Source organism: Wyeomyia smithii, chromosome 3 (assembly GCF_029784165.1).
Source record: "Wyeomyia smithii strain HCP4-BCI-WySm-NY-G18 chromosome 3, ASM2978416v1, whole genome shotgun sequence".
NCBI lineage: Eukaryota > Metazoa > Arthropoda > Insecta > Diptera > Culicidae > Wyeomyia > Wyeomyia smithii.
This window is the reverse complement of record NC_073696.1, coordinates 177,435,594-177,455,821: the sequence shown is the minus strand read 5'-3', so window position 1 is coordinate 177,455,821 and position 20,228 is coordinate 177,435,594. Positions and strand designations below refer to the sequence as shown.

At 39.7% G+C, this 20,228-nt stretch overlaps 3 protein-coding genes across 4 annotated transcripts; 1 reads left to right on the top strand and 2 right to left on the bottom strand.

Moving 5' to 3' along the window:
* Nucleotides 1–1,694: 1,694 nt before the first annotated feature.
* Nucleotides 1,695–3,800, bottom strand: LOC129728873 (uncharacterized). The gene has a single exon (XM_055687340.1). The coding sequence runs from the start codon at nucleotides 3,798–3,800 to the stop codon at nucleotides 1,695–1,697; it is 2,106 nt and encodes a 701-aa protein (XP_055543315.1).
* Nucleotides 3,801–7,545: 3,745 nt separating this feature from the next.
* On the bottom strand, nucleotides 7,546–9,114 carry LOC129729912 (uncharacterized). The gene is made up of 5 exons (XM_055688821.1): nucleotides 8,974–9,114; nucleotides 8,635–8,801; nucleotides 8,317–8,577; nucleotides 8,209–8,259; nucleotides 7,546–8,146 (listed from the first exon to the last, which is right to left on the bottom strand). Exons 2-5 carry the CDS (start codon nucleotides 8,746–8,748, stop codon nucleotides 8,063–8,065), a joined length of 510 nt encoding a protein of 169 aa, XP_055544796.1. The 5' UTR covers nucleotides 8,749–8,801; nucleotides 8,974–9,114; the 3' UTR covers nucleotides 7,546–8,062.
* Nucleotides 9,115–14,164: 5,050 nt separating this feature from the next.
* On the top strand, nucleotides 14,165–20,228 carry LOC129729911 (ubiquitin-conjugating enzyme E2-17 kDa). 2 transcript variants are annotated; one of them, XM_055688820.1, is made up of 4 exons: nucleotides 14,165–14,552; nucleotides 14,617–14,705; nucleotides 19,073–19,358; nucleotides 19,418–20,228. In XM_055688820.1, the coding sequence occupies exons 2-4, from the start codon at nucleotides 14,662–14,664 to the stop codon at nucleotides 19,541–19,543; spliced, it is 456 nt and encodes a 151-aa protein (XP_055544795.1). In that variant the 5' UTR covers nucleotides 14,165–14,552; nucleotides 14,617–14,661; the 3' UTR covers nucleotides 19,544–20,228. The 2 variants fall into 2 exon arrangements, with proteins under 2 accessions (XP_055544795.1, XP_055544793.1); XM_055688818.1 differs by having other exon boundaries at nucleotides 14,165–14,705.

Below are 20,228 nucleotides of genomic sequence, written 5' to 3'. Positions count from 1 at the left end.
GTGATCGCAGTAGACGGTGAAATGCGTACCTTCCAGGTATCCCCTGAACTTTTCAATGGACCGTATTACTGCCAAACATTCTCGTTGTGTGACTGAGTACTTTCGTTCGGAAGATGAAAGTTTTTGTGAGAAGTAGCAGATCACTCTTTCGTGGCCTTCGGTATCTTGTGTGAGTACTCCTCCCAACGCTACGTCGCTTGCGTCGCAAGCAAGGGCGAACGGTTTTGAATAATCCGGAGTTGCTAGAACCGGAGCAGATGTGAGATGACTCTTAAGGGTTTGAAAGGCTGTCTCGCATTCTTCTGTCCAGCGGAACTTGATCCTGGCCTTGGTGAGCTCTGTTAGAGGGGATGCGATTTGCGAAAAGTTTTTTATGAATCGCCGATACCAACCACACATCCCAATAAATCGCTGAAGCTCTTTCTTAGTAGTTGGAGCAGGAAACTTGCTAATTGCCTCTACCTTTTCTTCGTCAACGTGCCAGCCTGTCTCGTCCAGTACGTAACCTAAGTACTTGAGGCTCTTCCTGCAGAAGACGGATTTTTCAGCGTTGATCGTCAGTTGTGCGCTCTTTAGTCTACGTGCGACCTCCTGCAGGAGATCTAAGTGTTCCTGGAACGTTTCGGTAGCCAGCACCAAGTCGTCCAAATATACGAATACTTTGGGCTCGAGATCAATAAAGATGTGGCTCATCACCCGGGAGAGCGCCTGACTGGCCGTTGATAGGCCAAACGGGACTACTGTGAATTGGAAGTGGCCTCTCTGTGGGATAGTGAATGCCGTTTTCTGTTTCGATTCGTTTTCTAGCGGTATTTGCCAAAATGCCGATTCCAAATCAATCGATGACAAGAACCTAGATCCACTCAAATTATTCATAATGGAAGCAATCTGGGGAATGGGATATGCCTCTTGTACTATGACTGTGTTTAATTTTCTTGCATCCAAGCACAGCCTCATTGAACCATCTTTTTTCTTGACTGCTACCGTAGGGTTGTTCCAGGGACAGCAAACTGCGTTTTCGATCACTCCTAGGTGCAACATGCGGTCAACTTCTTTATTCAAGTTTTCTAACACAAATCTAGACATCGGATAGTGTTTTTGCTTGAAAGGAGTTGCATTGCCTGTGTCGATTTTGTGAAAATATAAGCTTGTTTTTCCCAACCTGCCTAGTTTTTTTGACGTTGGAAACTGCTGGATTACCGTGTCCAATCTCTGCTTATCCTGTGCCGATAGGGAACTGACGATGGATGAGTTGATGTCGTGATTAGTTGTTACTCCGCATACGGTGGCTTGGATACCGAATTTGGACCAAAAGTCCATGCCCAAAATTAGTATTGATGGCATGGTTTCAACAAAAAGCATTGGTATTGCGTGGTTTTTATTGTTGTATGATATGGGCACGTAGGCGAAAAATGATACTGAGTGCGCAGAGTTGTCTGCTGTTTTAACTTCTCCGTTCACTGGAAATTTGTGCAACCCCAATTCATCCGCCAGTGTGCATAGTGAACCGCCGATTAAACTACAGGTTGCTCCACTATCCAGCAGACCACGTATCTGCCGTCCTAACATATTGATGTGCGCATATGGCCGATTGTCACTATCGTGGGGATTGATCATAATCGATTCTGCTCTACAGAAAGCGGGAATATTGAGGAGTGAGGGAACAACAGTTTTAGCGGGAGAGCCCACACCCTTTATTGAGGGTTCTCCCATCTGCGGTTTCCCGACTGCTGTGAAACATTACTGGAATCCAGCTGCTTCCATCTTGATATGCAAGCTTCGCAGTTGCGAGTGGTACATCCTTTTTTCCCGCAACTGTAACAAAAGATATATAGTTTCTGGTTGGGACAGTTAGGATAGGTATGGCCTGGATTTTCGCATTGCCAACATATGATAGTTGACGCCAACTCTCTTGAGCGCTGCTCTCCATTACCTATGTTCTGTGAGTTTGTTGTTTGCCTGTCTCGAAAATTGTTCTGCAAGCGCACCGCGTTCACTTCCTCCGCGACATTTGCAGCTGTCTCGTTCCGTAGAGCGATGTCCTGTTGCATGGCTTCATGCTCTCGAATCTCCTGTGCGTTCCAATCGTCTTCCTCTTCTCGGTTTAGTTCCATCATGTTGAGTTGAGCTGTGTGAAATGGTTGTCGGGTCAAAATTTGACGGCTAGGATTTTCTGTTCTGTTTGTTGACGCTCGCTGAAATGAAGATGTTTCCTGTTTTGGCCAATAAGTGCGTGGTGTCAAAGACGACCTTCCTCTGATTGCATACGATCGAGATACTTCGAAGTCCTTGCATACCACTACTAGCTCTTTAATTGACCTGGCTCGGGAAGCAGCAGCGATTGGTGAATAATCCGGGTTCAGGTGGGATTTCACGATGAACAGTTTCTCTGATTCTGATATGGCTGGTTCCACTATTTCAAAAGCTGCCACGAGGTCTCTGTAAAACGATGTGAACGATTCGTTAGAACCTTGGAATCGCAAGTATAAGTCTTGCTTAATGATCTCTGAATAATTGGGCGGAAGAAATTCTTGCTTGATTTCTAATCTGAATGTCTCCCAGCTGGTTAGATAAAGATAGGAACGTGTGTACCATTGGAGAGCGCGACCTTTCAAGAGATGTTTGATTGACCGAAGTAGAGTTTGCTCATCAATTCCTTCCGTGTCGGCAAAAGTGTTTACTTGGTTAAGAAATTCACCCAACTGTATGATGTTGGGTTGACCAGAGTATTCAAAGGGCCACTTGTGAACCGGCTGCGTGAACCTTGCTGAATTTTGCACTTGTCCACCTGACCTCGGGGTGTTTGGTCTATTCTGAGATCGTAAGAAGCGCATGAAGTCGTTCCTGAGGTCGTGTGGTAACTGATCTACTCCTGGTATCGCATGCGGTGGGATCTGTCCTGGATAATCCAGCGGCCAATTTACGCTAGGGGAGGATTTATCGTGTTGGCTCACGTTAGGATGCTGTTGATATTGTTCCTGCTGACGATGTTGCAATAGTCCCATTTGGTTTTCTATTTGCTGTCTTTTTGTTCTTTCCTGCTGTAGAAGGTGTTGTAGCTCTTGTTGTTGTTGTTGAAACTGTTGCAACTGCTGTTGATGGATTTGTTCCTGCTGTTGCCTACATTGTTCCCAGTATTGACGTTCTTGTTGCTGCCTCAGCAGTTGCTGTTGCTGCGCTATTATTTGTTGCTCTTGATGTAAGTCTTGCTTTTCGTCCTCCACTTGTCCCTGTGCCTGTTGATTGACTACTGCTGGTTGCTGTTCCCGATCCTCGATTAGTGGCTGTTGCTGAGATTCCTTTACACTAGATTGTAATAGGGGATCCCTAAGCCTTTGAAGGGTTTCCCTATCTCCAGGGAGAATGTCAATATCCTCTTTTGCGTCCGGGTTGGTGGATGGTTGATGCAGCATGAAGTCCTGTATCCTGGCCAAGATTTGCTTGATTTTAGCCAACGATTTGTTTGCATTGGCCGTTATGAAGCTATCGGTGATTAAAGAGAGTCGGAGCTGGTAATGCATAAGCCTCGATCGACAAATTTTTAGTTGGTCTGCATTGTTTTGTCTAAACGACGATTCAACCGTTTGGAGAATATTTTGTAACCTTGCTTGACATTGATAAATGTTGTCTACATCTGACATTATGTTGTTTGAAGCCGTTGGTAGAGCTGAAGACTTGTTACGTGAAAGTTGACATAGACGTATTACTTTCCCCTGTCGGTCTAATCCTTTTATCTCTTTCGTACCTCGTATCAGAAGCTCAAGGTCCAACTCATCATCTGCCAAATGTTCGAACTCCATGGTTAAATAACGATGTTGTTTTTAGACACCAATCTCTACTCTGACGTTAGTGGGTTTTTAGGTTGGGCGCCAATGTTCCAATTTCCCTCTCTATCTAGGAGAAATCGTTCGTCTCGATACGAATGGAGTTCGCAATCCAGGCGCAACACGCACTAAACACTAAGGACTCTTTGTTAATGTAAGATCGAGCAAAACGCAACTCAAGATAAACCTAGCGGGAGTGGACGTCTTAAGAAATAAACACTGGGATCATTGTGTACTTAAATCTATTGGTTATACATACAGTAGTCTAGTATAATCTGACAACTTCAGCTGACTCAAACGATCGTTGGGGGCCCCGTGATGCTGCGTCTGCCGCACGCTGTCCGCTACCGTCGATTTGCTGCCGCGCCATGCACGATCGCGCCGGCAGGCTTTGCCGCCGGTGGCACTACCTCGCACCACTGCGCTGCCGCATCAGCACTTTGTGCTCCACCGCCCTAGAGTGTCACACACAGAACCCTCAAGGCGGGAGGACTCGCGCCTGTTCACCAGCTGACAGAACCGCCACCGAAATTGCTCGCTGGAACTTGGTGAGGTGGTCCAAGGTGTCGCCTTTCCAGCGCCCTCTAGCAGTTGACTCAGTTGATGAGTGGGGATTGATGAACCACGCTTTGGCCTGTAAATAAAAGGCCCTCTATCGAGGCGATACATTGTTAACTTAGCTTCCATGAGGTCTTCATTGTGAAGCACATGTACCTTTATGAAGGCCTTCTATGTGTGCTTGTGGGTGCGCGAACAACTTGCTTGGGCTCAGGCCCTACGAGCTGATCCTGTGACCGAAGTGAACAAAAGGGATTTAAGTTGAGCCTGTGATTTGTCTGGCATATGACTCGGTCCAAGTCCCCAAGATGATCCCGTTTTGCACCGTAATGTCGGAATCGTTCCTGGTGATCACGTGGTTGTCGTGTTGCAATATGAAGCTCTATGGGAAGCCCAAATTAGTCTTTGTGGGATTATGCTTGCCCGTTTTCATGCTTTCACCTTTAAGCGGTCGATTTGTTTTATTTTACGGTGATCCTTTCTATAGCGAGCTTGCGTAATCATCCGATTGCTGCCTTCACTAAATGTGCCTTGATTCCAACGACACTACGACCACTCTGGATCAACTATACTGAGCGACTGACTGCTCGCAATCGTGTTTGCGGCCGAGGAGCGCCCTGTGGTGTGAGAGCGGAAGCAGTTTGCTGCTTTGATTATTTTCAAGCGAGAGAATGAGCTTTTGGGCTCTAGATTGGCTGCATTCTTAGCAACCTTAAGCGTTATGTTGTGCACGGGAAAATTTGTTGCGGTATTTTTGTCGGCGTAATCTCAAAGTGTAACATACTGGCAGCACGGTATGCTGGCGAAAAGTAAATAAAGATTGCTGACGATCGGTTCAGCAAGCTCACTTTTAGATCAAACTTACAAACGTTAAGACTAGTGACCGCGAACGAAAAGAAACGTCCTGTTAAAGACATCTCGGATAACTTGTTTTATATATTTCGTCAGACCAGCATGGCTTCGTTTCGAAACGCTCCACTACCACTAACCTTGTATTATTCACCTCTTTCATCGTACGGCATATGGAAAAAAGGTCGCAGGTAGATGCAATTTACACAGATCTTTCTGCTGCATTCGACAAAATGGATCATGAAATAGCTTTGGCGGTATCCATAAATTACGTAACGCTTAAAGGGGTCAGGGGGGGTATCCTTGAGCGTTACGATTTGTTACACAGGGGTGGGGGGGAGTTAAGTTGTGTTACGTAACGAAAAATCTCTGGCGTGACTCTCCAAAAACGTACATTTTTATCAAGGAAATCCCTTTGCAGCGTTACGTAATTTTTATGGGGGTAGATGTTGGCGTCACAGAGAGCAGACTAACAAGCAAACGATAAAAAGTGTGTAAAACAGATTGCGCACGCAAAAATATACTCTCCGAATAACACCCCCTGTCGTGCTGAGTGGTAAACTAAGATGTGGTGTCGCTACCGTCGCCGTAGAGCGAACAGCATAAGCCAATATATTTTAACGTCAGTACCAACGAGAGTGAAAAGTACATATACTGATGAAAATACAGTCTGTTTAGCGACGGTAGCGACATCACACTTTACTTTACCATTTAGCATAACGAAGGGTATTATTTGGAGGATAATTCGTGGCACACATGCAAAACTCTACACACTTTTTTCGGACCGTTTGTTCGTCGCCTGTTAGTCTGTTCTCTGTGTTGGCGTTACGTTTCGTTACATATGGGGGGTGGGGGTCCAAAAATCGGGTTTTTTGCGTAACGTAATTTATGGATGTCGTCTTTGGCTGAATTTGAAAAATTAGGCATTGGCGGTAGTCTTTGTTCTTGGCTGCGCTCGTACCTGACTAACAGAAACACTTCTGTTAAAATAGGTGATCATGTTTCGTTCCCATTCCAAGTGAAATCCGGCATTCCACAAGGTAGTCATCTCGGACCATTCTTGTTTCTGTTGTACATGAACGATGTAAACCACGTTCTGAAATGCCAGAAGAAATCTTACGCTGATGATCTGAAACTTTACTATGTTATTGAAAAACCAAGTGATGCCCTCTTTCTCCAAAATGAACTAAACGTCTTTGTGGCTTGGTGCAAGACGAATCGAATGGTCCTCAATGCTTCCAAATGCTCTGTGATATCCTTTGGGCGTAAGCGACAGCTAGCCTTCACCGACTACGTCTTAAGCGGCACTGTTATAAAACGCGAGAGCACCGTGAAAGACCTGGGAGTACTTCTTGATTCTTCACTAACGTTCAAAAATCAAGTGTCATACGTTGTTTCGAAAGCGTCATCTCAGTTAGGATTCATCTTCCGATTTGACAAATACTTCCAGGATGTGTACTGCTTGGAGGCTCTATATTGTGCTTCAGTACGGTCAACGCTCGATCACTCAGCCACCGTATGGGCGCCATATTACCAAAACGGAATCAATAGAATCGAGGCGGTTCAACGAAAGTTCGTACGTTTTGCGCTGCGTCATTTGCCGTGGCGTGACCGGAATAACCTTCCTAGATATACTGAGCGCTGCAGGTTAATACATCTGGATGCTCTCGACGTCAGAAGAGATGTCGCTAAAGCCTGCTTCATCAGCGTCTTGCTAACTTCTAATATAGATTGCCCGAGCTTCTCAGTCGTCTGGACGTGAACACCCGTAGACGTGCTCTTCGGTCCCATACGTTTCTTAGCACAAGCAGATCCAGGACGAACTACGGGATGCACGAACCGATGAAATGTATGTGTCGCGTTTTCGACAATTGTTTTAAATGTTTCGATTTTAATTTGTCTAGACGTGTAATTAGAAATAACTTTTTGAGTGTTGTCGGTTTAATTTAGTCTTTACTTGTTAACTTTAGTTTTAGTTTCAGTCATTGGGGTTGTTTCTACCTGTTGACTGTACAAACAAATAAATAAGTGTTCTAAATCGTTCCGGGCGTATAAAAATGCAGATGTTTGCTCATTAACCATTAGCACATATTTGATCAAGGAATCTATTCTCACCGCTCTTTCTCACCTGCACATGCAAAAAATATCATGTTACCCTTATCCTAGCGCCTGACCACAAGGGATAGCCATTCAACTAAATGATTATGAAAATATCAACTTAATAAACTCTATCCCATTTATTTCGACTATTTTAATGACTTCTAGTAACATGATAGGCGGAATTTCTTTCATAACTCATTAAGCGTTTTATACATATCTTTGACCATATACTTAGCTTCAGACGGTTGAACATATTGGTTAAATACAAAAAAATCAACACCCTAGAATGCCAATCGTACTATTAATCTGAACGTTATTGCTAACAAAAATCTTGATAAATGCAAAGTAATCAGATCTAAATATTCGATTTACATTGTTCTTGCGCATTCTATTTATGAGTTACAATCTTTCATTTTCAAAATAGAAATCGCGGTACAGTTAACAGTAAATTATCTTCAGTACATACAAATTTCATCCGGAAAAAAAACGAAGCAATGATGAACAACCGCGGAGTAAGATAACAGGTACATCATATATAATGGACGGTTCAGCACCTAAATCTAATCAGTAGAGTCTAAATTGACAAAATTACCCTAAAGTTTGTACAACATTAAAATGCTGTTGTAGTAAACATATATCTATATAAGGATTTTAAAAAAGTTGTTAAAAAATGTTAGTTTATAAAATGTAATGTTACTGGAATTCATTCGTCCTTTGTTGCCGAGTAGAATTTAAGGCATCAGAAGCTCTATGTTGGGAGACTGCATCTCAACAAATATTTGATATTGTGAATAGACACACATCCAACAATAAATCTGTAAGATTCAATACATTGTTTTTTATCAATTCGTTTACTTGCTGTTAAGTTCACGCTTACGTTGTATGCCATCCAAACCCATAAAATTAAGCTAGAAAGTGTTTGTTGTAGCTAAAAAAGCGAAACGTGAAATTAATTTTGTAGCATTTGAAGTACTTATATTCTTACATAAATGTAGTATCCTCCAATCAACCATAGACCAAAAACAAGCTGGAACAAAATTCCTACTCCGAACAAGGTTAACCATGGAATCATCCAGCCTCGGGTGGTTGTTTTCAGTGAATAACAAATCCCGAAAGATGAAATTATTAACAGGATGAAATAGGCAATGAAAAACCCCCCGACTACTTGCATGGAATCGCGAATGTCCGTTTCAAAAAGAGGCGTGTACAATTGCGAAGAATCTCCACCAGCAAGCATATATGAAGTCTGAAACGGCACAAAAATTAATACGGGCAGTTCTGAGTAGGTGGCGTAAAAAAATACCATGGTTATGAGTACAACGCTTATAGCCACCGTATAAGCCGCCACAGCGTAGCTTCCGGTTTTGACAGAATTCGTCCATATGCACGGTGACCAACATGACTGTAACCAGACCATTTTCGTTTGTTTTTTTTTTGAATATTTAATTGTTGAGTCGAAAAAAGTGGAGGCTGTAAAAAGCAAAGGTCGTTAAAAATATATTAATGAACGACATAGCAGTGTATATGGCTGAACATTGACAGACGCCAACTAGTGGCACGCCCTTTCAGGTAATCTGGTAGCAGTTTAACGCTATTTCGTATTATTAAGATCAAAGTTCACAGTACTGAATACTTCACTCACCTTAAAAAGGAATACGTGACTTTGAATGTACACTAAAATGTTTGAATAAGTATATTTTAAGGAAAACACTTTAAATTTGAATACGAATATATATCGTAAACTTGTAAATAAACATTTTAACCAGTGATGTCAGCTTTTTGGAACGGGTTTAATTACAGATTGCGTAACGATATGTACCGAAAGTGCTACCCCGCCACACACGGAAAAATATACACTGTATTTGGCGATGACACGAGTGAAAGAGATTTTTTATGTTGTTCGCATCTAGGACAAGAGAAACCAAAAATCACCCAAAGTTCTGTCAAAGTGGAAACCCTCTTTGATTGGTCGATTTTGTTTAGCGAACTGTTAAATTGTATTATTAGTCGGTACGGTTGGCTGTGCTGCGAAAATCATCAATATTTTTTGTTTACACTTTTCTGCTTACCGAGCGAATGAACAGCGTTTGGTTTAACAATTTTCCGAAAATTTTTCATACACTAGACTGTGTAATGTCTTTAAAAATAAACATTCGAAATTTTATTCATGTTTTTTAAACTACGTATGATGAACAATAGAGTTCTCAATTTGCTTCGGTATTGGTGTGATGCATTAGTGTTAATGAGATAGTTTTCTTTGTTAACTGTAAGAATATTTTGTTAGCTGTAAGAATCACGAACAAAAAATAAATAAACAGTGATGAATTCTACTCACACTATCTTAGATTGCAATGGTGCTTATGTTCGTGAGATCTTGCTTGGAGAACTCTATAGCAGATTCATTTCATGAAAAGCAAGAGGAATCCGAAATGAGTTGAAATTATGACTACCCAACAAGCAATTTTGTTGGATAACGGCTTGTTAAGCTATAGCACATCGGTTCAACTGAAGAACCAAAAACGAGACAAAATCTCTTTATTTTAAGTATCGACAACGGTGGAGAGAATGCATTTTACACTCGAAATTTCATTACGCTTATATTCCATTCATTCAACAAAAGGACTGTATGAGCTCTCGCCGCTTTTTCGTCGAGAGAATCCTTTGTTCTCCCCGGTACTGGTATAGCGAGGGTGCCTTTTCATGATGAACGTACAGTACCACCCGCATACGTGCAGCAGTTTTTATGTAAATATATTTTTAACGAATTTCATTGTTGCCCAAGTCGAAAACTGAATATCTTGACTAACATTTACATTGTACCTAATGTCGTAAGCAGTTCTGGTACAGCACGTCTGATATGCATTTCTAGCAATGTTAGGTATAAAAAATGGTACGAGAAAAAAATATTGTCGTTGGTAGAGAAATTCGGTTTCAAGTCCAACGAAAATATTCAAGTATATCAACTAACAGGTTAAAATAGTTTCAACAGTCGTGAGGTGTACGATCCAAGGAAATTTGTTAGGCAATATTTGAATGGTTGAAAGATTTTTAGTTTAATTTGTTCTATTGACGTTGATTGTGAACTGTCACTGAATTTCCATTATAAAGATCTCTTGAATGCGGTCCTGTCTTAACCTGATTTTGATAGATTCAACTATTCAAGGTCACCATTTTGCCTGGTCATTAAAGCAAAAAAAAAATTGTTTTTTTGGTGCATGTTCGAACTATTGGAGCAAACTGTTAGAACGATGCACTGTGAAATCAATGTAGGATGGAACAGCAAAAAATGAATGCGAAAGCTTGGGCACCGATTTGCTGCAGAGTTTTGTTCGAAGTTGCATATCTGTTCTGTGGCTATAGTTCAGCCAAAATCCACTGAATAATAGTTTATTAAGCTGTAAATCAACAAAATTATTTGCTGGATAGTTCAAACAAGTTTAACATATATCTTTAAATCAATTGAAGATTTAATGATCTAGCATTATCGAAGAATTAATTAAAATTGAAATCTATGAACTTGGAAAATCCTTGATATCAATGATATTGATATTTTTTTATTAAACATTTTTGGGAACACTGGCAAGCGTCGTGCCCAAGGGGATGGAAGATCTTTCTAAACTCTACACGTTTGACAGTAGCCAACATATCGGGCCTTTATATTTAAAAATAAAGCCCCGAGGCAGGCGCCCAGCAAAACTTCCATATACTTTTCACTTTAGTCGGGAAGACTCTTCACTCATTCAATTTAGAAAGAGATAGCATATTGCCATTTCCCTGGTCGTGCCAAAAAATCAAAATTTTTCATGAGGGCAATTTTGAACAAAAAGAGGAATAACTAGAAGCCACTTGTCACGTCCTGTCCTGGTTCGCACCAATGCGAATCCTCATATGTAATAGGGTGTTTTAGAGGTATGTATATTTTCTTTTCTTTCGATATGAAATGTCAAACGAAATACACATTGCATTAACTAATAGAACTATTAAAAAACCGATTTCGAATTTTAGCAACTGTATGATTGTATGAAATAGTTTTAAGACAAACTCTGCCGTCAAGAAATCATGATATAGGGACGCCAGGTCATTTTTCAAATATCTTCACACTCCACGAAACAGTCTTCGGAAATCTGTGAACACGGTTCCCATTGAAAGATAACAAAAGTCCCAGTAAACACATTAAATCGAGCGCGGTTAATCCGGATAATCAATTGACTATTAATCCTGTATCACAGTCTTTGACCAATGGTCACATATTTGACCTTTTGACATAGTGGTCGAATTTATTCGACATCATGATTGTTGTTTGCCCGTGTTTGTCCCATGTAAAAATTGGAGAGTGACAAACAATTATCTTTGACCAAATTTTTATCTGTCAAAAAGTGACAAATATTTGACGCCTGGTCAAAGAGTGTAACCCAGCCTTTAGGCGCAGACAGACGTCCAAGCTTAGTTCCAAATTTGTGTAAAGATTTTTTGTAGTAGCAATCCGTAGCCAGATAGCGCCACCAGTACCGCCAGCCTCGTACACCAGCGAAAAAAAATGTATTGTAGCGATAAGGTCACCGGGCGGCACTAGTGTACAAGTGATTTATAACGCAATTTACTTTGAAAATTTACACGGAAATTTTGATCAATGTTGTTCTTGCTTGGACGTCTGTCTGTGCTTTAGGCTTCCATTTCTTCACACACGCTGCAATTTTTTCGAAATTAAAGCCTGTATTACACTCTTTGACTCTTTGACGTCAAATATTTGGCACTTTTTGACAGATAAAAATTTGGTCAAAGATAATTGTTTGTCACTCTCCAATTTTAACATGGGGCAAACACGGGCAAACAACAACCATGATGTCAAATAAATTTTACCATTATGTCAGAAGGTCAAATATTTGACCATTAGACAAAGAGTGTACTACAGGCTTAAGACATGTCTCTACATCTGGCATCTTTGTCATGACACGTAATTCACACGGTGAGAAAACAAAACCCATTAATGGGTACTTTTTCAACCATTTCACCAAAAAGCGAGGCTCGATTTACCCATTAACGGGTATAGACCATTTTACGAGACGTTTCTGAACTCAATTCATGAATGAAATATTGACAGAAAGCTCGGAACCACTGACATAACGCATGTAAAAGCAGCATCAATATCAGCAGGATCCATGACACCTGTCAGTTCGTAAAATGGTCTATACCGATCAAACGTCAAAAACGGGGTACAATTTCACTCATTTTGAGAAATGAATTTTCTCAAGAAAATGGGTGAAACCAAGCTTTAGACGCACCTATGTTTTTGCACTGGGCTGTATGTGACATATTTTTGGCTCCATTTTCATTTCAAACCCGCCGTGGTTCCATAATGTTACATGCTTTTTTTGGGTCGTTTCATACACTCAGTAAAAAATACATTTTAATGTTATGTGTGAACCTCTATGGAATCTTGCAATGAAGGTTCACATAACGTCTATTTCTTACGGCAGTAAGAAACACTAGTTCCATTCATAACTTTGGAGGCAACACAAACACGAGTATTATGCTTTCATGTATAGTTTGCATTGTTGCTGTAAATTATGTTGAAATCCGAAGCAAACAAACATCTTTGCCTTTAGGGGCCATCCACATACCACGTGAACAGCTTTGGGGGGGGGGGGGGGGGGGCTTGGCTAATGTCCACGGTCCATACAATTTTTTTAGAATTTATATGGGCCGTTGTCAACGGAGGGGGAGGGGGGATCAAAATCGTTAAAAATCTGTCCACGTGGTATGTGGATGGCCCCACACCACATAAATCCTGAATGGCTTAAACAAAATTTGAAATATTTTCCCCACTACGCGTACGTATAATAATGTTAATGAACGTGAATGTATTTGACAATGTTTATAATTGTTTGAAAAACCTGTAAATATATAAATTTTAATGTAGAAATGTATTTCAAGTTTTCATTGGAATACGTTAATAAATTCAATATTAATTCTGTAAGTCAACGAATCAGTATAGAGCTTTAGAAAAATATGTCTCGTGATAAATATTCTGAAATTCATTTGTTACTTACAGTGTGGCGCACAACTGTAGCAACTGGCGCAACAACGGAAAACAGAAAAAATCTCATTTTCTTTGGATTTGCAATATAAATTATAGAATAAAAAGAACGTTTCTATTTCTTTGAGTGATAGGCCCGTAAAAAACTCTGTCTTATCATTTCTCGCGTAATTTTTCAAAGGGACCTGAGTAACAATGACAGATTCTCTCATCCCTCACTTTGTTTCGTTAATTACGTCGTCATTATATATATTTTCTAAGCTTTCTTCCCCTTAATCGAGAGATAGTAATACTGTCTTGCTTACTATGCATTGAGTGTTATGAAATATGGAAATAAAGCATTATTATTGATCAAAGAGAAAGTTAACAAAGAGAGTCTCTCAATGTTAGATAGGTCGCTTTGAAAAATTACGCGAGATTTCAAAATTTTGTGTCTTGTAAATAAATCTGCATATCTGGCGTGCCTGGTGTAATGACATGTACGAAAATTCACTTCGTTTCAAAATCTGGCAACTCTAGTTCAAAAAGCAGAAGGACCAGGGATACCAAATGTGCAGATTTGTCTGCAAAACGCAGATTTTTGCAGTCCGTGTGCAGATATTCATTGATTTGCAGATATTTGCAGTTTTTCCACGGTTTCTGCAGATTTTTGTCAGAGTCTTCTTATATTTGCGCAGATTTTCTTTAATTGTGTGCAGATTTTTACAGACTTTTGCCTGCGCGAGCTAAATTTTTTCGGATCACCGATAGAATTTTTTCAGATTTCGAGCAAATTTTTCCGGTTTTTTGAGCAGTTTCAGACATTTTTCAAAAACATCTGGCATCTCTTAGAAGGACAAAACGTCATTAGTTTCGTATTTTTCATCAGAGGAGCACCATAGAAATAGGAGTATTTCGTAGATACCACTTTATAATATTTCCTATAACATTTGTAGCGTTAATTGGTAAATCAATTACTTTTGCAAAATGTGCTGATATTGATACAGAAAGTTCTTCATTGTGATTTTGTTGCGAATAAATTATTAAGAGTGCTCTGGAAAGCAGAAAAGCCTTTGGCACGAATCTGTCGGTGTGTGTGAGCGTTGTGCAAAAAAGGAAGCAAACCGAAAAATTACATAAAGAAAAAGAAACGTCGAAGCTCTTTATTCGCCTGTAAAATAGAACAAGCAGGATTCGTCAGCTGAGCAAGTTTAACTTGTCCAGTCATCGGACATCCTTTACTTTTACTAAGGCCTACGATATTTCCAGAATAATCGGAAGTACTAAAAGACAGCAGCTGCTAGGAAAAATAAAATGTCAACTCCAGCTCGTAGACGTCTGATGAGAGATTTCAAACGGTATGTTGAGTAATTTTATGTTTTTCTATAACTTTCCACATACATATTACTTAACTGTCAATTTGTCAATAAGCAACTAAATTTTTATATCTAACATATTTCTGTTCATCTTGAAATAGCTTTGATTTCCGTTTTCTATTTAAGTGTACGTGCACCCTATAGACATAGTGTCTACAATGCAACCTTGTCACCAAATACGGTAAAGTTGATTACTACCTTCTCTACTTCCGTACTATTAGGACCAACATAAATTTGCACTTAGCAATCTGAATCTGAATGAAATATTTTTGTAAATTGCGAGAGCATTCGTTCGACCTTGGCGATGGTATCGCATATGGTTTGTGAGAGCAGTGTAGCCAAAATGTTTACTCTGAAGATGTAGTCGTCATGCCAATTAGATAACATAGAGTTTAGAAAGCGTTGAACTAAGAAAATCTTATGACAATCTACAAGTATATTTACTGTGTTTGTTATAGCGAAGAGCGAGAATTTATATTTCCAGAACAAAAAACCGTATTTTTTTATTTTCCGGCGACAAACCGGTTATCGATCCACTAACAAATCCATGCATGTCACTAGGTCTGCTCGGGCTACTATCCTTCAATTGCCTTTAACACATATTACGCAGGCATCTTCATGGACAGCACACATCTAGTCAGTGCGGGATTTACCCCCAAGTCGATGACCTCTATCGGGATTTTTGTTAAATATAGCCTACATTGGTCGCTCTTCCGACGTTCTAGCTGCATGTCTAGCCCACTGGCGCTCTCCGTGTTTTATTCACTTGGCTATATCAGTCGATTTTTAATACCATCTTCCAGCTTTCCGCTAAAGATTGAACTAGGACAGCGTTTCTCAACCTGGGGTACGCGTACCCCTGGGGGTACTCGAGAGCCTTCAGGGGGTACGCGAAAGAAAAAGCAGTAAGGGGCCACCCACGTGGACAGCTTTGGAGGGGGGGCGGTGTGGCTAATGTCCACGGTCCATACAATTTTTTTAGAATTCATATGGGCAGTTGTCCACGGAGGGGGAGGAGGGGGGTCAAAATCGTTAAAAATCTGTCTACATGGTATGTGGATGGCCCCTAATGGCGGACAATGCAATTTTTCTTTACAAAACTTTATTTGCTGTTCAATCTTGCTTTTAAATCATGAATGCAATCAAACAAACCATAGTACAATTCTAAACCTGTACTAAACTACCACAACATAATCTACCACTACTGTCTCCCATTTTGCGAGAACGTTCCAAGCCATAGGGTACAATCGATATGAAAAATATCGCCAATGGGTGTGCTGAACTAGGAGGTCTATACCTCTTCTAAAAAAGCAAAAAACCAAAGCAAAGCCTTACATTACGTATCGCCAACTTACGCAGCCACCTGTTAGTGTACAGGGTAATTGCGGGGCTAGCGAAACGATCCTACTAACACTAACATTCTCTCCCGAGCCGGGGGATTCAAACATCCGACGACTGACTTGTTAGACAAGCATCGTACTTCGAGACTAATTGGAAGATAATATGAATACTCTTACCAAAACAGGAAGCGTGACTGGAATTAGGTCGATATCTGGTACCGTTTTCGAATAATGAAGATAAGGGACCATCCATTAATGATGTCACGCAAAATTTGGAAAAAAATAACTCCCCCCCTCCCCCTTGTCACAAACTGTCACAACTTCCTTGTCCCCCTCACTTAATTACGTCACGTTTTGATACACCCCCTCCCCCATCTTTGGTTATAATTGATTGGATATTGAGAAATTTGTAAAAAATGCTTTTTTTTTAAATTAGAACGATTTTGCTAAAAGGAAGACTGAAACTAAGAAGTGAAAAAGATCATAAAAAATAAAGGCGTTTGATCCTTAGTTCAAGGATTCTGTTGATGGAGAGTTATATCGACGAGATAGAAAACCGTGGCAGTAACTGCAGCATTATTGTTTATTTCTGAAAGACCATTAATATTCAGTTCCTCTTCTTTAATCAATTCGCAACCCAAATCTTCTCCACCTCTCCAGGGAATTATAATTACACACAAGCTAACTCATTTACTCTTAATAGTATTACTGCTAATAATAGAAGTGCGGTATAACCTTGGTCGCAGTGAGTGGTCCATACAGGAAAAAACTGCTTCGAATAACTAGCATTGAATCTTTAGTTGGCATATTGGAAAACATCTCGCATAACGATCATTCTCACAAATTTCTTTCGTTTTGATAGTAAACAAAAAGTACATGAAAAGTATCTCATAAAATATTCAGTAGTAGCCATTAAAATAAATGTACGCATCATGTTGTTTTAACGTTCTCATATTAATAACTTTACGTTGAGGTATGTAACTACCTACGTTACAAACACGAGAAGAAGCCGATACCAAATAACCAGTTTCAGCGTGTTTAGGGTAAATATCCAAAAATCTGATTAAACAGTATGTCGTTTTGCAGTAGAGGGTTCAGTGATATTTGGCCTTAGGGGCCGTTCCTAAACCACGTGGTCATATTTTGATCCCTTTTTATAGCCCCCCTACCCCCCCCCCCCCCCGTGGTCTTTCGTGGTCTTTTGGCCAACCCCCCTCCCCCTTGCGACTTTAACCACGTGGTCTTTTCATTTGTCTAGTGCCAAAAATTCGCTTAAATTTTTTAAATTTTTATTTTTAAACATTCGGTACATTCTATATTTCTAAAATGCAAAAGCTTTTGCTCTTGACTTGGTGGCAACAATTAATTATAAGTCAGGAAAAAAGACCACGTGGTCATTTCGTTAACCCCCCCACCCCCATGCGTGGTCTTTCGTTGTCTTTTGACAAACCCCCCCGTCCCCCTCTGTATGACCATGTGGTTTAGTAACGGTCGCTTAGGCGTCATTCATTAATTATGTAAGGACTTTTTTTGAAATTTTCGACCCCCCTCCCCCATAATAAGGCTTAGTAAGATTGTGCATTATCCCCCTCCCCCCATGAATCTTACGTAAGATTTTTTCTTCATGGAAAATTTTTTTTTTCGAAGATGAAACATTTGTTTTACATAAAGCGTATTTGTAAAGGATAAAAACAAAACAAGTTGATTCAGTTAACATCATGTTGCAGTAAATAAAATTTAAAATCAAGTAGAAATGAAGTAAAGTACAAAATTATTCAGCGACGGTGAATTCACTGCTTTGTCCAGATTCAGCTGTTAGAATCACAGCGAAAAATAATTTACCTAATTTTAATTTTTTTTTTAGTTATGTTGGATTTTCTAGTTTTTTTTTTTAATTTTTCAATCTTACGTAAGATTTTCTTGAGTCCCCCTCTCGCCCTTCGTAAGCATTCGTAAGAATTTTGGATACCCCCCCCCCCCCTCCCCCCCTCTTAACTTTTACGTAATTTGTGGATGACCCCTTAATTTGGGCAACTATGTTTCATTCTACCAGGATAGAGCGAATTTGAATATGTTTGAATTTTCTAATTCATTATCGTCAATATATTGTATCACGTCTTTTTCGGCCATGTTCATACTGTGTGATTTGACATTGACATTGGACTGCAGCAAAACGTTTAGTTGAATTTAAACTCTTTCTCTGAACTTTTTCAGTTTACTAACCAACACTAATACGAAAATGGTACGAATAAAAAAAGCCAAACGTTGTCACTTGCGCATGTCTGCGATGTTATTTTGTCACAATCGCAACTAACCACAGAAGAACGAGACGCGAGAAGCATGTGCTTCACGTATCTAACTATTTATATTTCCTTTTTGTGCTTCTCTAAAAAAACGCTCAATAACAGGAGCAAAACAAAAATACTATTTTGCATGCCATAGGCGAAAACCCGATCACATACTAGCATGACAATGTATATATGATAAAGTGTTTATGCACGAGCCGTTTCAATGTTTCACGGTAACGATAGATTCTATAAGAAGGCAACCGCAATGTCCCTAGGTTTGCTCGCACATTTCCGTATCATAAATGGTAGACTATTTTATATTAATTTAATTTAAAAAAAAAAACAGGTGTTCTATCGTTGCTGTAAAATAAGGTAAAAATTTAAATGGCCAAATAGCGTTTTCGTAGTTGAAATTGTGGTAGATAATCCCCTGATAAACGACGATGTCAACGAATTCTGCGTATATTGCACAGTCGTGTTCACACTGATTTGAACCCAGTTTCACCCAGTCAAGAATCGCACATACAATGACTAACAATCTAAAATATCTTAATCTACAAAATCCGATCACTCTTTGGTTTTTAGTAACCCAGTTAAACTTTGAAGAGAGGGAAAATTACATTTCTGCTGTGCAACCAGTAAATCGAGAATCACGTTCATCCTTCAAAAGGGTACAGCAGTGACAACCAAAATAAACACAACCTTTTTTTTTGTTTTCCAGACTTCAGGAAGATCCACCGACTGGTGTTTCCGGTGCACCTACAGATAATAACATCATGATTTGGAATGCTGTGATTTTTGGTCCTCACGACACACCATTCGAGGATGGGACTTTCAAGCTGACGATAGAATTCACTGAAGAATACCCAAACAAGCCACCAACAGTTCGTTTTGTATCGAAAATGTTCCACCCCAATGTATACGCCGATGGTGGCATTTGCTTGGACATTCTACAGAACAGATGGAGCCCTACCTACGATGTGTCAGCTATTCTGACTTCAATACAGGTAAATATCAAATGTTGTACATGTTATTGAAGTCAATAACATAGTTTCTATGATTGTAGTCTCTGCTCAGCGATCCTAACCCAAATTCACCTGCAAACTCCATGGCAGCACAACTTTATAAGGAAAATCGCAGGGAGTATGAAAAGCGAGTGAAAGCGTGCGTTGAGCAAAGTTTCATCGACTAGCCCCATTTCCCCAGAAACTATTTCAAGTGTCGGTGTAGTTTTCCTCTATCAGCAAATCTTTGTTACCTATTTTCCTTTGAAAATTCCATGCTATTCAGTGTCCCGTTACATCAGTCATGATTCTGACCATTAAACGCGCTCTGAAAATATGTAAACAACTCTTAATAAGATCTACTCTTCAAACTCTCTGCATGCAAAAGCTGGTAGTAGCAGGTAGCAACACACACAAGAAAATTATCACAGCTCATAATATTATATGAGAAGGCAACTAATTGCAAACACTAATGAATATTCAGATCATGCCGTTAGTTCATCGATAGCTTAAAGGTGCCCTATCCTGGAAATAAGCTGCTCATTTCTGAAACAATATCATCCAACAAAGTTAGTGGTTGAAAGAAGTAAAAAGTGGATACAGAAAGTTGCGTTAAATACTAAATTACTCATATGTATGCAAATTGATGATCAAAGCTATGGCTACTACTATAACAAACAATAACAAGGAAAAATAAATTTATTATCGAACCATGAACCGGTATTTTCAATAATCAGAAAATAATGCAATTTGACACAGAGAGCGTGTAGAAAAAAAAAACAAAAAGATTATTTAAACAATAAAATCAATACTTTAACAAAACTTAATGTACTACAAAAATAAAGAAGAAGGAATACATAAATTTAAAATGTG

Bases quoted from the DNA above. Each gene is read 5' to 3' on its own strand.
- LOC129728873 (XM_055687340.1), bottom strand. From the start codon at position 3,800: ATGGAGTTCGAACATTTGGCAGATGATGAGTTGGACCTTGAGCTTCTG.
- LOC129729912 (XM_055688821.1), bottom strand. From the start codon at position 8,748: ATGGTCTGGTTACAGTCATGTTGGTCACCGTGCATATGGACGAATTCT. The intron at 8,578-8,634 runs GTATTTTTTTAC...GTGCCGTTTCAG, and splicing joins GCGTTGTACTCATAACCATG to ACTTCATATATGCTTGCTGG. The intron at 8,260-8,316 runs GTAAGAATATAA...TCGCTTTTTTAG, and splicing joins TTGGAGGATACTACATTTAT to CTACAACAAACACTTTCTAG.
- LOC129729911 (XM_055688820.1), top strand. From the start codon at position 14,662: ATGTCAACTCCAGCTCGTAGACGTCTGATGAGAGATTTCAAACG. The intron at 14,706-19,072 runs GTATGTTGAGTA...TTTGTTTTCCAG, and splicing joins CTGATGAGAGATTTCAAACG to ACTTCAGGAAGATCCACCGA. The intron at 19,359-19,417 runs GTAAATATCAAA...CTATGATTGTAG, and splicing joins CTATTCTGACTTCAATACAG to TCTCTGCTCAGCGATCCTAA.